The sequence below is a fragment of the Anas platyrhynchos genome, chromosome 11 (assembly GCF_047663525.1).
Source record: "Anas platyrhynchos isolate ZD024472 breed Pekin duck chromosome 11, IASCAAS_PekinDuck_T2T, whole genome shotgun sequence".
Lineage (NCBI taxonomy): Eukaryota > Metazoa > Chordata > Aves > Anseriformes > Anatidae > Anas > Anas platyrhynchos.
In genome coordinates, this window is record NC_092597.1 from 22,371,535 (window position 1) to 22,385,792 (window position 14,258).

General features: G+C 54.9%; 1 protein-coding gene across 1 annotated transcript in view; it reads right to left on the bottom strand.

The window, feature by feature from the left end:
* IGDCC3 (immunoglobulin superfamily DCC subclass member 3) overlaps positions 1-14,258 on the bottom strand; it is an 84,699-nt gene that overhangs the window by 67,794 nt on the left and 2,647 nt on the right. Inside the window, exon 2 of the mRNA XM_027465698.3 lies at positions 8,590-8,895. Within this exon, the coding sequence (XP_027321499.3) occupies positions 8,590-8,895 (306 nt within the window). The remainder of the gene's footprint in view (positions 1-8,589; positions 8,896-14,258) is intronic.

Sequence of the window (14,258 nt, forward strand, 5' to 3'; positions counted from 1 at the left end):
TCATTGTAATTCTAATCAGCGCCTCTGGAAGGGAGGGAGGGATCCGGCCGCAGTCAGGAGAGCTAATTAAAAGTTGTGAGTCATCCAGGCTTCTCGGCACGCTGGAAGCTCTTTGGAGGACCAGGTAATCTCTCCTTCTGGGGGGAACACAGTTAGCAAAAGGAGAATTAAGCGGCCTTCCCTTGGGCAGGGTGCTGGGCAAGACCAAACCCTGCTTGCCCCGCAGAGGTGCTGCAGACAGAAGCAAACTGCACGTGAGAGCAGCAAAGGCTTGTACACGTTCCCCAGAAACTCCTCCCTGGGTGCACGGACACCTCTGCACTCACGCACCCAGGCTAGTTCTTAAAATTAATTGCCTAAGAGGCTTTGGGGTCTGGGTACACGGAGCAGGGGCTGCTGCCTCCCTCTGAAAGGACTTCCGAAGCCCCGGCTGGTTCCTGGGATACAGACAAGTCCCCATCACTTCTGTGACAAATTCCTTGTGAGCATCCTCACCTCTGAAACCCCCAAGGAGCCTCCGAGGCCGTGCAGGAGCCAAGCCCCGAGCTCCTGTGGGATGGGATGGCTGCAGGGAGAGCCAGAGGCGATGCTGGGAGAAGAAATGGCAGTGGGCAGCCACCCCCTATTTACCCCCAGCCTCCCTTCACCCCCTCTGGTCCATCCCACTGCCCACATCTCCTCGCTCTGGCCTTGCTCCTCCGAATTTCTGTTCCCCTGCAGTCTCCGCAAAGAACATCCCTGGGAGGGAGAGCTCCAGCCTGAGGTGGGCACCAACCTCAGGGAATGCACTGTGCTCATCAGCTGCCCAAAAACATCTCACTCGGACCTACAACGACCTGACCTGGCATGTTTTGCTGTCCCTGCCTTGTCCTGGGCATGGCAGGCAGCAAAATACTCGTTTTTTCCCTCAAAACAAGCACTGAAGTATCGACCAAGCGCAGCACAACGCTGCAGCTGAAGCATGCACGCACGCAGCCCTTTCTGCTCCCGCAGCCCCGCCGCTCATTTACACACCAGCAGCCTAAAACTATCTCTTTTGTACATCCAAATTGATCCCGGCTCTTAATTAGTGCTCTCGGTTGCAGGAAAATTTCATTTGTTTCTTCCAAACGTGGCCCGATCCATTGTCCCTCTCCCGTGACCTGTGAAAATCCGTCATTGAGCTCAGTGACAGTGCTAAGTGCGAAACGCAGCATCAAAGGGCCATAATGGGGGCCTCTCAGGACTGACAAAAAAACACCATTAATCACGGCGGGCTCGGGAGGTGCCAACTTACTGAGGCATGGGAGAGGCGCCGGCCCCGCAGAGGGATGCGGGGGCACCGGAGGATCCCGCACCCGAGCATCGCCCCTCCTGGACAAATCCTGGAGTCCTCCCACGTTCCCATGGAAGTTTTGGAGCCCTGCGGATGCTTTCCTGGGCAGCTCCTGGGTTTAAAGGGTTGGGATTGAGCTTGTCCAGCAATACCTTTCACGCTGCTTTGGCTGCATCCGTGGCCCTACTGCTGTTGGGAGCAATGCGTGGGCCGTCCTGCAGGATCGTGGGGCAGATTTCAGCAGCTCCGTGTGTGTTTCCAGGGCTAACACGAGTGCCTGAAGCCTCCTGGAGCTGAACACGGCATCGTGCATCCCCCAGCAGCCAGCACTGACCCCCTGGTGTCATCCCGGGGCCAAGCTCAGGGGAAAGGCACAGAAAGCTCAGAGCGGGGCAGCAGCTGGGACAAAACCCCCCAGGGAATCACCCCCAGGACCAGGGCCAGAGCTCCCCATGGATGAATCTACACAGGTAGCAGTGGGACAGCTGAAAGGTGAAGGCAGCAATTTTAGCAGAGAGACTTTTAACGTCAGGAAAACCAAAGCGAAGAGGTAAATCTCCGCAAAATCCCAACCCCTGGAGCCGAGCGGCGCGTCTAAGCCCTCTCCTGCAAATCCATGTCATTAAACAGAATAACTCGGACTCGGCGAATCCAAATGACTCTCACTTTCAAGGTCCTGCATTCAGAAGCCCACAATGGAGAACAATGAGGTAGAGAAAAAGCCGAGGATCTTGACGCCGCATTCAGGAGGCCATCTGGTCCGGCCGGCACAGCCAGCGCTGGGAACGGGCAGCGTCGTGGGTTGAGATTTAATCTGAGCCACTTATTGAGTGACCTCAGGCGAATCGTTTGACCTCCTTTTGCCTCAGTCAACCCAACTGTAAAATTGGGTTTAAAGCAAGAACCTCTCTGAAAACCATATGCCGTGCCTAGGAGGAGCGGGAGCCGCTTCCCTCCCCAGCAACGGGGCTGCGGCCGAGGGCAAAGCCAAAACTGGTGTGGAAGAGCCAGGATCCGGCAAACCTCGGTGCTGGGGAGCTCGTGGACCAGTTCCCAACCCGCTGTCCTGGGGAAACTGCTCCGGTTCCATGCAGGGGCTCACCTGAGAGAGGGTATTTGGGAGGACTGCCCTTCCTCATCTCACTGCTGCACCAAAAGACCCCAAAACATTCGAAAAGCGGGTCCCCAGCATCCCGATCTCACAGCGGGCAGCTGCGAGCTGGGATCAGCACCAAACACATGCCCTTGACAGAATCATTTATCTTTCTCTACGCTTTCTATGTCCCTTTATTTATATTTCTGTTTTCAGTAACTCGGCTACGGGCAGGCTCAGAGCTCTGGGGCAGCCACAGCACCGCGGCCCTTTACCTCGCAGGCACCCGCTGTGACCCACGAGACCAAAAGCATCGTTTTCTCCAGCCAAATACCCCCACAAACCAATTCCTACTCCCAGCCTGGCCAGCAAAGAGCAGCACAAACCCAGCCTACAGCACCCGAGCACCCAAGCACCACCCTGGCCCCACATTCGCCTCCTGGCAGGCACTCGGGGACGCGAAGGCGCCGATGAAGCGCGTCCCCATCAAAGGAGGGTCCTCAGCGAAGGGGAAACAGCAGCAGCCTGCCCCCAGCTGCAGTTTGCACGCAGGGGGGGTGCACAAACAGCTGGTGTGGGGGTGTCCGTGCCCACCCCATGGCCAGCAGCTCCCCTGGGACCCCCGGAGGGCGCGGGGGATGAGCCGGGGAGCGGGCGCGTGCGGCGGAGACGTCAGAACTTCCTCAGCTGTGCTCCCGGAGTTAATTGAGACAAATAACTCAACAGTGCTGCCATTAATGAAATTCTTCTGATATATTTCCCCTGAGCTTTCCGTAAATGACTAAGTGACATTGCTGCCTGTAGTGCAAACCCCCTCTATATGAGAGATAACGCTGCCGGAGCGGAGGCTGGCGCGGCCCCGCTAGGAGCCTGGCGGAGAGGCGCAGGATGAGATTTAAATAACTCTCACACTGCTCAGAAACGAGCAGCCGAGAGAAATATGGCCTTATAATGGGCTCGCGTCTCAGGATGGCTGCTGGCTGTTCCGCGCCGACACTGAAAGGCAGCGGGTGGTAAGTGACAAACTCTTTTAATCCCCCAGATCGACTAAAATTTCCAGCCAGATCTCTCCGTTCCCCCCCCCCGGCAGCTCCTCGGCTCGTGCAGTCGTTTTGCAGCGCACGCAGGGCCAAACGCTGCAACAGGAGGGATGCGAGAGGCAGCAGCACGGCAGCCAGCGTGTCCTGGAGGCAGCCCAAAGGGCTGATGGAGAGAAATAACCCACTCGTTTCCCTCCCCTGCTAGCCTCTCTCTGTCTTTTTGCTTCGCTCCATTTTTATTAGTTTTTTTAGTAATTCCTCATGGGTATTTCTCCCCCTGGGAACCGCTGCTACAAGCCCACGATGTGCTCTGGGTTTCCTGAGAGCTGGGAGCATCCAAAGCACAGGCATGAGGCAGAGAAACACCACCGGTACCAGGCTAAGCCCTGCTCCTCAGGCTCACTCCTCAGTATTTGAAAAGAAAGAGCATGAAACGCGAAGAAAATGGGGGAAAAATAAATACAAATTTTGATTGTGGATGCAAGAAACTTGGCGTGCAACAACACCTGGGGCTAAACTGCAACAAAGTGCAAGTGAACATCAGCCCTGAGATCCTGGGAATGACACGAGCACGGCTCCAGAGCAGCACAGCAGCACCTCCGAAGCATCCCTTCACCTCCAGCACGTGCCTGGCGCCGCTGGGACCTGTCCTCACAAACCCACCCCATTCCCAGCTGCGGAAAGGGGTTCCCTCGGTGGAAGCAGGAGCATGGGGCAGGGCCGTGCTGTTTGTCCGGGTGCTGTGCGTGCAGGAGCAACCAGCAGCAACGCCGGGCGCAGGCGGCGTGACTTGGCGGTGGGAGCTGGGAGCCCGCATCCGAACAGTGGCACTGCCCAGGAAATACCTCGGGGACAACTCCGGTGCCACCTTTTTTAAAACCTTAATTTCAAATGCTAACTTCATAATGAGTGGAACAAAACTGTGTAAAAACATTTCCCACTCTAATCCCGGTTTGATCCCCCCAGTATGGCCTTCTTTTGTAATTACATCCCTTTGTGATCTTGCTCTAATGCCTTGTATTGTGACCCATAAAATAATCAGCCCCCTTTGTCTCTCCCTAATCCTTTTAGACTTCCTTCTTGTCTCTACACTCTTATAAATGCTGCCATTATTTGGGCTCAGCAGCTCTTCCCACCACCCCGGAGCCTGGAAAGGGGGCTGCAGGTTAAACCCTGAATGTATTCCGCGCGGAGGAACTGAACTGCTGGGAAGATCTCGGCTGCTTTAAAATCCCCGCGATTCCCAACCTCCTCCCCTTGCCGGGCAGCTTAGCGAGGGAAAACAACTCGCAGGCATGCATATTCAGCAGACCTGCCCCCTTTTGATATTTTCCAAATGGCCTCGAGACCCTTGGCCTGGGGGCACGGTTCGGTGTGTTTGCAGGGAGAGCCCCGGGATGGGAGCTGCGGGGCAATGGCAGAGCCGAGCCCCTGTCCTGGGGGAGGCCAGGGATGGCCTCGAAATGTGCTGAGGGGGAATGGGATTTGGGGCAGGATGAAGAAGGAGAAGGGAGTAAAGGAGCAGCAACAGGCACAGGGGATGTGTGGTGTCGAGCAGGGCTACGGAGCAGTGCCCTGCAGCAAGACACGAGAAGGAAAGCGCCTTTTTTGCCAGCCCCGACCTCTCCAGCTTCACTCTCACATCCCGCAGTATTTCAGGTACCAGCAGGCTTGGTTTCACCAAGCTTCATGAAATATCTCTGGATCTAAGCCACACAAATGACTTACCTCCCTTTATTTTTTTTTTAATAGCAGCAGATCAAGCGGTGACAATCGCTGCTCTCAGGCCGGACGCGTGCGGAGCCTGACCCGAGAGCCAGTGTGATGGGGATTTCCAATTAGTGGCAACTGCTCGTTATTGAGTGATAGAATCAATGGGGCCGACTCCACCGGCCGGGCTGTGATTTATGAGGATGTGGAGCCGGCTCCGTCGAATGACAGCATTGGCAGAAAGGCTGGAAATGCCAGGAGGCAGCACGGTCGGGGTGGAGGAAGGCTGAGTTCAGCAAAAGGTGGTGAGGAGAGGAGAAGTGGCTGCATTTTGGGGAGCCCCTCTTCCTAAGAAGTGGACTGCAGTACTTGTTGCCACCTGAGAACATGCTGCCTACCAAAGCGATTTAAATTAAAACAGCTCAGAGTTGTGAGAAATTATGAAACTGCCATCAGGGAAAGGTCTGCGTTCAGTAACCTGGTCGGATCACAACATGCTGCGCTCCACCGCCTGCTGACAGCACACCAAGGCCCAAATAGGCACAGGAACGGCTCCAGGCAGCAGAGGATGGAAGTGCCAAGGGCTTCTGCTCGACTCAGTCATGCACACGCTGCTTGCACACTCCTACTTGTTGAAAAGGAGGTTACAGGACACAAAAATATCATCAAGGTGTTTAGCGCCTGGCCTGCCAAACCACAAACCAGCCAAGATCCACCTTCCTCCGCCAAGAATCTTCGATTACCAATGATAAAACACAGATATTTCCAAAGAATTGCAGTTAAGGAAATGTCACAAGCCAATTTCTAGCAGGAAGACTTTACGAAGCACCCACTCCGTGGGGAAACTGAGGCAGGAGAGCGATGAGACTCACCTAGGGCAGCGGGGGAAGCTGGGGCTGCCAGCACAGGCTGTCCCATTCCCCACCTTTACATACAGCTCACCTACTGCTGTGGCAAAACTGCCCATTTTTGCAGCTCCACAGTTTCCAGATTGTGCCAAACCTGTGGCTTCCTTGCAAAGCCGAGCTAATCTGCCTGCCCCGTGCACACACGGCGAGCCTGCGCGCAGCATCATCTTCCAGTTAAATTCTGCTCCACGCCCAGCGCCTGAGTACACTTGAAACATAAAAAAAAAATATATGATACCCAACCCGCATTTCCTGAATGCAAATATGTACATTCCTCCGAGCCGAGCAGATTATATTCCAGGCAATAACCCGAAGCCAGGGGCTGTAACGGTGATACGAGCCCCACGGCCTTTGAAGACAGCGAAAAGTGCAGCGGGGCTCTCAAGGGGCTCGGCTCCGTCAGATCCCTTTTATTCCGCAGTAGCACGGCCTTGATCAACTTTCAGGATTGTTGCTTGTGAAAGGTTTTTATTTCTCCTCTGCTTTTGTGTTCGGATGTCAGGCTCGGGGAGAAGAGCTCGGCACCGGGATGAAGTTTTACCCCAGTATTTACTCTGCTCAGTGCTCGGGTTTTGGAGCCCACTGCTCCAATGCTATGGTCCCCTCATCTCTAAAACGAGGATAATTAACCTCTTCCTCTTGTTTGACTCCCTTATCTGGAGCTGGGGCAAGGAAAAGCACTATGAGTTGCGTGCAACCACCCCAAGACACGGGGGCTCAAGGGTACAGCTGTGGTTTGGTTTTGGGAGATCTCATCTTTGCTTGCACACACGCGGGGTCTCACCAGAGCCGTGCGTTGCACACCCCGCGACATCCCTGTTCCAGTCCCGCTGCCAGCAGGTGCACGTGGCGTTGGGGCCAGGTGCCCGTGTTTGGTGCTAGCCTCACCCAAACCTTTTGATAGGGATGGCAACAAACCAAGCCCGAAGCCAGCACGGACCCACAGGGTTTTCAGCACGATCCCGGTCTCAATTTGATTCACATGGAGCTACAAAAGGAAACACTATTCAGGGCCAGGCAGCACATCCCATACACACTGATGCAGGAGCCGAGGCAGAGGTATTTATCGACAATCCGTTCTCCCAAAGGTAACCCCTCTGGCTCTCCTGTCTCCTGTTCACGGGTCGGAGAAGCCTGGCATTGTGCTCGTGCATCAGCCAGCCCCCAGAGCCGCTCACCAAAAGCACTCCGAGGTTTAGCGCCGCAAGACGGCCACGTTTCGGATCCAGCTGCTAATCTGGCACGGCCCCAAAGCCCTTGGCTCCCGGACAATGTCATTTCTTACCCGCCTGAAAAGCTAGGTTTGCAGATGGCCACTTCACGCGCTCGGGAATTGTTGCACACAAGGCCTGAAGTGTTCCCTTGGTGGGCTGCCAGCGGGCCCCAGCGCTGCGGGGAGCGGGACGCCGCGCTCCAAAGGGCCCCCCAGGCTGGGGACTGCAGCCCTGGGGGACCCTGGGTCTGGCCCCAAACTTTGCTGTAGGTTTTGCACCGAAAAAGCACGGTGTGGTTTGCAGGCACAATGGAAGTGGTGTAAGTGGCTTGCACACAGAGAAGAGCGGCAGTCGCCTCCCAGACAAGTCGGGGAGCACTTCAGTGAAATTTAATTTAACAAGCCAGCGTTTGGCCAGGTCTCGGGGCCATACTGAACACCCACACCCCCGCCGAATATCAATCAAACCCAGCAGCAACTTCTGGTGCGATGCAAAAAGGGCTGGTGGCTGCCCCTCCGCAGCCTGCAGACAGTCTGTGGGCAAAGCTGGCCACCACCACGGGGACAGAAGCCACCATGTCACAGCTCCTCAGCTCTGCCAGCAGCCCCAGGACAAACTCAGCCCTGCAACCAGAGCTGACACGGGGGAAATCATCATCAGATGACCCAAATGGGCCAAGCCCTCTGGCTGCAGCAGCGTTTCCAGGTGCAAGGGGCTAAGCCGGGCGCTGTGCAGGGCTGGAGTCGCAGCCAGCCCCATAATTCTTCCTCCCCCACCTTTAAATTTCATTCCCTCGCTGACATTTTCATCTCTCTCCTCCTCCAGGCTCCCCCAGCAGACAATCTGTCTGGTGTTGTTAGCCTTGCCCCCGACGGCACTGCCACGCTGGGTAGTAAATAAGACCTTGCTGCCTCCACACTGCCTGTCTTAAATAACAAAAGGGAAGAAGCCGTGACCTTCAGAAGGTCTCTGCTGAAGGTTTAGGGTGTGCTGCCTGCCAAGCAGAGCCCGACTGTGCTGCAGAGCCGAGGGGATTCCAAAACTACCGCAGGAGAGCCACGGACCACAGCCTATTTCACTCCATGACTTTACCGTAACTCACCCCTCCGAGACAGATTTACTGCTGGAAGCTGCCTTTTTGTTTTCTCCCCCCGAGAAGGCTGATTAGCTCTTCTTCCACAGCTGGACAACCGCAGAGATTAGACGCCAGATCCCCGCTCTTCTTTCTCTTCCCCTCTACAAGCCTCCCTCCCCGAGCACACAGCACCGTAGCCCCAGGAGGTGCAGCTGGGATGAAACCCGTACTTACTGGCTGCCTGGATCCTGGCTTTCCTGCTCACCACCAGCCCGTAGTGGTTCTGCGCCACGCAGTCGTACTCGCCTTCGTCCGAGGAGCCGTCCCCGCGGATCCTTTGGAAGCGGGAGACGTAGAGCGAGCCGTTGGCCAGCACAAAGGCGTTCTCGCTGTCCACGATCACGGCGCCGTTCTTCCGCCAGGTGATGGTGATGGGCTGGATGCCCTCCACCTGGCAGTAGAGGAGCAAGGGCTGCTCCTGCACCGCCACGTCGTCGCTGGGCTCCACCACGAACGCCAGCTCGGAGGAACGGCCGAAATCTAAAAGGCAGGGAGGAGAGAGAAGGAAAGGGTCAGCAACACGTCCACAAGACCAAGCAAGGGCCAACTGCTAAGGGTGATGATGGGGAAAACATTTTGGAATGACAGAAACCCTTGGGAATGTCTTGCCTCCCAAGGCTTTGCCCTCGAAATCTCAGTTATTGCGGGATCTGTACCAATAATGGGCAAAGCCTCGCCTCCCATCACACAGATACGCACTGATTTTCTTCTTTTGCCAACAAAATGCTTAAACACGGTGGCGTGTTATGCTTCACCTGGTCCAGCACACCTTTTTAGGGTATAATTTGCCATACAGGCATGATGAGGCACCACAGAAGACGACGGAAAGGGAGCTGTTATTTAAAGATTAGCCCAAAACGCACGCTGACACAGAAGGCAAAAAAGCGACCGAGCAACAGGAGCCATACAAACATCCGCAGGGTGTGAACGCAGGGATGGAGGCGATTTTTTTAATCAAAATGAGCAACAGAGAGGAAATTCCCGGAGAGTAAGAAAATTAGGATTTCATATGAACCCCCAGAAAGCCTCCAGCTGCTCTCCTGTGCTACAGCCACCCATGGGTGGAGGCTTCCAGAGGTTGTGCCCTGTGGTAAAGCTTCTCCTTCATCCATGGGCTCCAGGGGACCAACTCGGGAGGAACTGGGCTGCTGGAGGACCTGGGGTGCACGTGGGCAAGGTCTTTGGGCAAGCAGCAGCCACAGCACGGCCTTGGGGTAATGGGGGAAAGCACGGTGGAAATAAGAGGGATGAGAGGAGCCAGTTAGCCTAAAAGGAAAAAAAATAATTAAAAAAAGCCTGTCTTTTTGGCTCGGCAAACCCGGTGAGATTTTTTTCCTTTCTTTCCGTAAACCCCCATCGCTTTCTACGGCAACTTAAATTGGATTACGGGGGATAAACACGGGCTGCAACCTGAGCCGGGGCAGATGGACGGAGCAGACAAAGGAGGCCGGGGCAGCGCTCGGCGGGTCAGAGGTGCTGCCGAGGTATGAGAGTGTGCAGGGAACGGGCAGACCCTGCGTGGTGATGGACATCTCCGGCACACGTTTTTTAACCCATTTAGCCTTAAAATGTCAGGCGAGCTCCAGCCAGCTCGATGATCCATCGCTTAATGTGACTTCAGTTTTTTTTTATGGGATAGCACTGGCATCCTCTCTGCAAGTACACTGCAGCCAGCACAAACCCACCAATTACTCTTGTTTTAGGGTAAAAATTAAGGAATTAGATGAATGCTCTGCATTTTTCTGCGAAGTGGCCAGAACCTTGACGGCACCCACCGTGCTGGGGCCCTGTTGGCAGGGTAAGGACCCTCACCTCCTGCCCCCCTGCAGAGCCTAGGGGGGCTTCTGCCTCGATACAATTGAGCAGATTTCAGGATTTAACCGATCAGGCAATCAGGAAAAACCCCTAATGAGTTAAATGCCCCGTCTTTTCCCCCGCTCCCCTGGACTCTTAGATAAAATAGCTTATTATTAGATGTACGATAAAAGGAAGAATCAACATAATTACACGCCCTCCCCACAATCGCTGTCATTATAATAACCGTCATTAGGGCCCGTGATTGGAGATAATCATGTTTACCTCCATAAACAGTCGCTCTGCATCCGAACTCCGGGCTGCTCGAGCAGCAGAAGCGCCGCCGCTCGTAATTAGGAGCGGGGCCCTCCGACACGCGCCCGCCACGGGCTTCCCACCCCAACTCTGGGCCAAGTTTCTCCTCTTCTCAGAGGGTTCGATGCTGAAGGACACGGGGAAGAGCCCTTCGAAAGTCCCAAAGTCTTTCCCTGGCACTTTGCACACCCTAAAGCTGCCTACGTTGTATCATGAAGCAGACAGATCCTAAATTGCCTTGGACATCTCCGCTTTGGTCCTCAAGGGCCTCGGTGTCCCACTCTGCAAAGTTTACAGGGTGCGGCGTCACGTTCCTGGAAATTTTCCTCAAAAAAGAGAAAAATTGAGGCTCTGGGATGCTGCATCACCCAGTGCTATGCACCAGGAGGAAGAGGAATAGGAACTGGCCCACAAACCCCCAACCTATGGTCTGTGCACAGCTGCTCTGGAGAAAACAAGGTGCAAGGTACAGTAGGAACAGGGCACCTTACAGGTTCCTTCTCCCTTCCTAAACATCCCCCTGCAGCCCTTTGGCCCTAACCACGCTGGGAAATGCCACTGCCTGGGATTACTCACACCAAAAATGGTTTTCAAGGACTGGGCTTCGAACAGGGACACTGAGGTTTGGCCTCCCAAGACTGGCACCGTGGGGCTCCGGGTCCCCAAGGCGGACCCCAAACGCAGATCCCTACCTCTGTGGGATGATGAGGGTGGAAGGGACAGGGAGGGTGGCTGAGCACAAATATCTGATTGCAGCTAGCAGAAATGATGAAATTGGAAGTCAGTGACACTCCGATGGCACATGGAAACAGTAAAAGCACAATTAATTGTGAGGGAGAGGAAACCACTGAGGCCGCGTGCGCTCACGGCGGCACGAGGAGCCCCGGCTGCGTACCCAAACCTGCCTCACCCCACACAACGTCCTGGGCACCTCCAGGAGGGCTCCGAGGCTCCCAGCACTGCCTGCCCAGCACAGGGGTGCCACGCAGGGACAGGATCAGCTCCTCTCAGGCTGCACCAGGCAGCGCACGAAGGAAAATTGCTTCACTTCTGCAGCGGGACGGAGGGAGGAAGCGTTATGAGCTGTGACAGAAAGGCCACGAGAAAATTATTGGGATCCTCATCCTACAAGTCTCCTTTGGAGAAACATTTACCATCTCCCCAAGCAGTACAGTATGAGGCTATACGTGCAAATATTTAACAAAAACTCCTGCCCCTATTGATCACGCAGACAGGCATACTCAGAGAAACCAATTAGCACTTGGGCTTTTGAACCGAGAGATTTATTTAGCGCTGAGAGAAAGAACTTGGAATTAATGGGAAGCTTAAAAGACACTTTGAAGTACATTTAAAAAAAAAAAAAGTTTAATTATTTTTTACTTGACACTGTGATTCATGTTCAAAGCTTCAAAAGAACTTGCTCATAGCCTAGCATTGGCCTTTCCCATTCGGTTTTGGCTTCCCATCCTGTTCTCCTACAAACACAGCAGTGATCTCACCGACCCCGAGCAGGACCCGGGCTCGTCCTCCTGCACCCCTCAGCCCCAGCAGCATGTGGGTCATTAAAACAAGACGTGGTGGGAGCAGCCAGGCCCTCGCTGCCCGTCCCAGCTCGGCGAGGAGCCGCCAGCAGCCCCAGCTCCTCTCGCATCACCCCGGCATCCTCCTGCAAGCAGCCTGTGGCGGGCAGCGGGGTCGTGCTCGCCCTCTCCTGATTTACCGTGTTTGTTCCCAGCGTCACGCGGCATAAATCAGCAGCGAGCCGCCGGCGAGCCTGGCCTCCACCAAGGTCCTGCTGCAATCAAAAGCACAAGGAAGCAGCCTGAAATCTCCTCCAGGCTGACCCAGACCCTAAGGAGAAGAGCACTGCAGAGAAGTGCGAATTGGCTCTTTAGGGCATCCAGAAAAATGATAGAAAAAGTTTTCTAGCTCCGATTATTTTAGTCCCTTTCCTTTCGGGCAGGGGTTATACGGAGCGATTTGTCCATCAGGGCGCATAAACCACATCCACTCGCGAGGGGATTGCAGGAGGCTTTGTGAGGACAACCTCCCTCTCGGCCACCTGATGCCGAGGTTTTAACAAACGCAGCCCGAAGAGGCAGAGAAACGGCCCCAAATAATTTTCAGATGTTTGAGACCAGACCGGGCAAATCCCAGGAGGTCGCTCGTTAAACACGGCGCGGAAGCAGGAAGCCTTCCCAGCACAAAGACCCTTTTCCAGGACGAGCTGCGAGCCCTCGTGGGCTCCCCCGGCCCTAAATCAAGCCGGGAGAAACCCTTCGGTGAGGCTGCAAAGGGCACAGAGCATTTTCTGATGGCATTGCCCACGGTAGCTCCGTGCAGGGCGAGGCAGAGGGGCAGCAGCCTGAGCGTAGGACGCGTTGTTGTTTGCATTCCCCACGTGCTTCGCAGCCCTGACCAGATCACAGCCTCACCGCAGACGGCATCAGCGACACAAATACGGAGCAGGAAAGCGCCGCGTGCGCCAGGACGGCAAAAAAAGCGGCCGAGAAGGGAAATGCTGTGTGCAGGGCTGGCGCCCCGCAGCCAAAAATCTGCAGCCCCATCGCATCGCCCTGGAAATTCGGCTTGAGTGCTGGGGGCAGGACTGCCTGGTGAGCAAGGGAAGGAAAGGCAAGGTCCTTCTGGAGGAAGAAGAGTTTCTGTGCACGTTAAAACCTTTGAAACTCTCAGCCAGGGGTTCCAAGGCTCCCAGCTGCCTCCCTTCGCTTGCCTTTCCCTCTGCCCCGTCACCTCCCGTCCTGCGACTTGGAAGCACGGGTCCCTGCCAGCTCTAAAACCAGAGCTTTCCCCAGGCAGCTAGCTTCAAAACCAGAAGCAAAAACCTGCTAGCTCCAAAACCAGAGCCATCCCCTTCGCACTTCTCTCCCGTTTCACGCACGTTTGGGTTTCAAGAGGCAAAGATCCTCGTGCAACAGCATCTTTGCACGCCACCCGCCACAGCCCGCGTCCTCCCGGCTCGCAGCGAGCTTCACCACGTGCCCAAAAAAACAATAAAAAGGCAGCAAATCCCCGACTCTGCCTTAAAACTCGGGTTTTAAATTTCCACCGCGGGAGCGAGGCTGGGTTGTTATTAAGGGACCGGGCTCCTCTCGAGCAGAGGGCGCGACGCAGCAGCGACATCGGAGATAAGAGCGAGGCCAGCGCGGTGCGCTCACTCGCTTGCCTCTCTTTTCTCTTAAAGTGCAATTATTGACATGTTCGCCTCCTTAACCATCCGTTTTATATGCTCGCCAACGACTCCTGAACATGTGTAAACAATTATTTTTATTTTCTTGCAAAAGCAAAATGTTGCATATTCTTTTGGATAAGCGGACCCGGGTAGGTTTTCATGAGCCCTGCTACGTAATTTATTGGTTTCGAAACTCTGTAAAACTAAAAGCTCCAGTAAAGTTCAAATAAGTTTGTGATTTCAAAGTAATTTTGGACGGACTATTCCTGTTCCTGCCCGACGTTATTGATGTAGATGGCGATTCCTGATCTGCAGAGGGGGGCTCCTGTGTTGTTTGGTCAGATCAAATAAAAGGACAATATCCGGGGGCAGAAGCCCAGGGGCGCAAAGCACGAAGAAATAAAGGCTGGGGGAAGGGGGCACGGAGGAAAGCATCTTCTGCCTCAGCCCTGTCACAGGCTAGGGAATGAAGCGTGAGCTCTGCTCCAGCACCATGACACAGCCCTGCAGGAGGAGGAAAGCCACAGAAAGTTCACGCAGG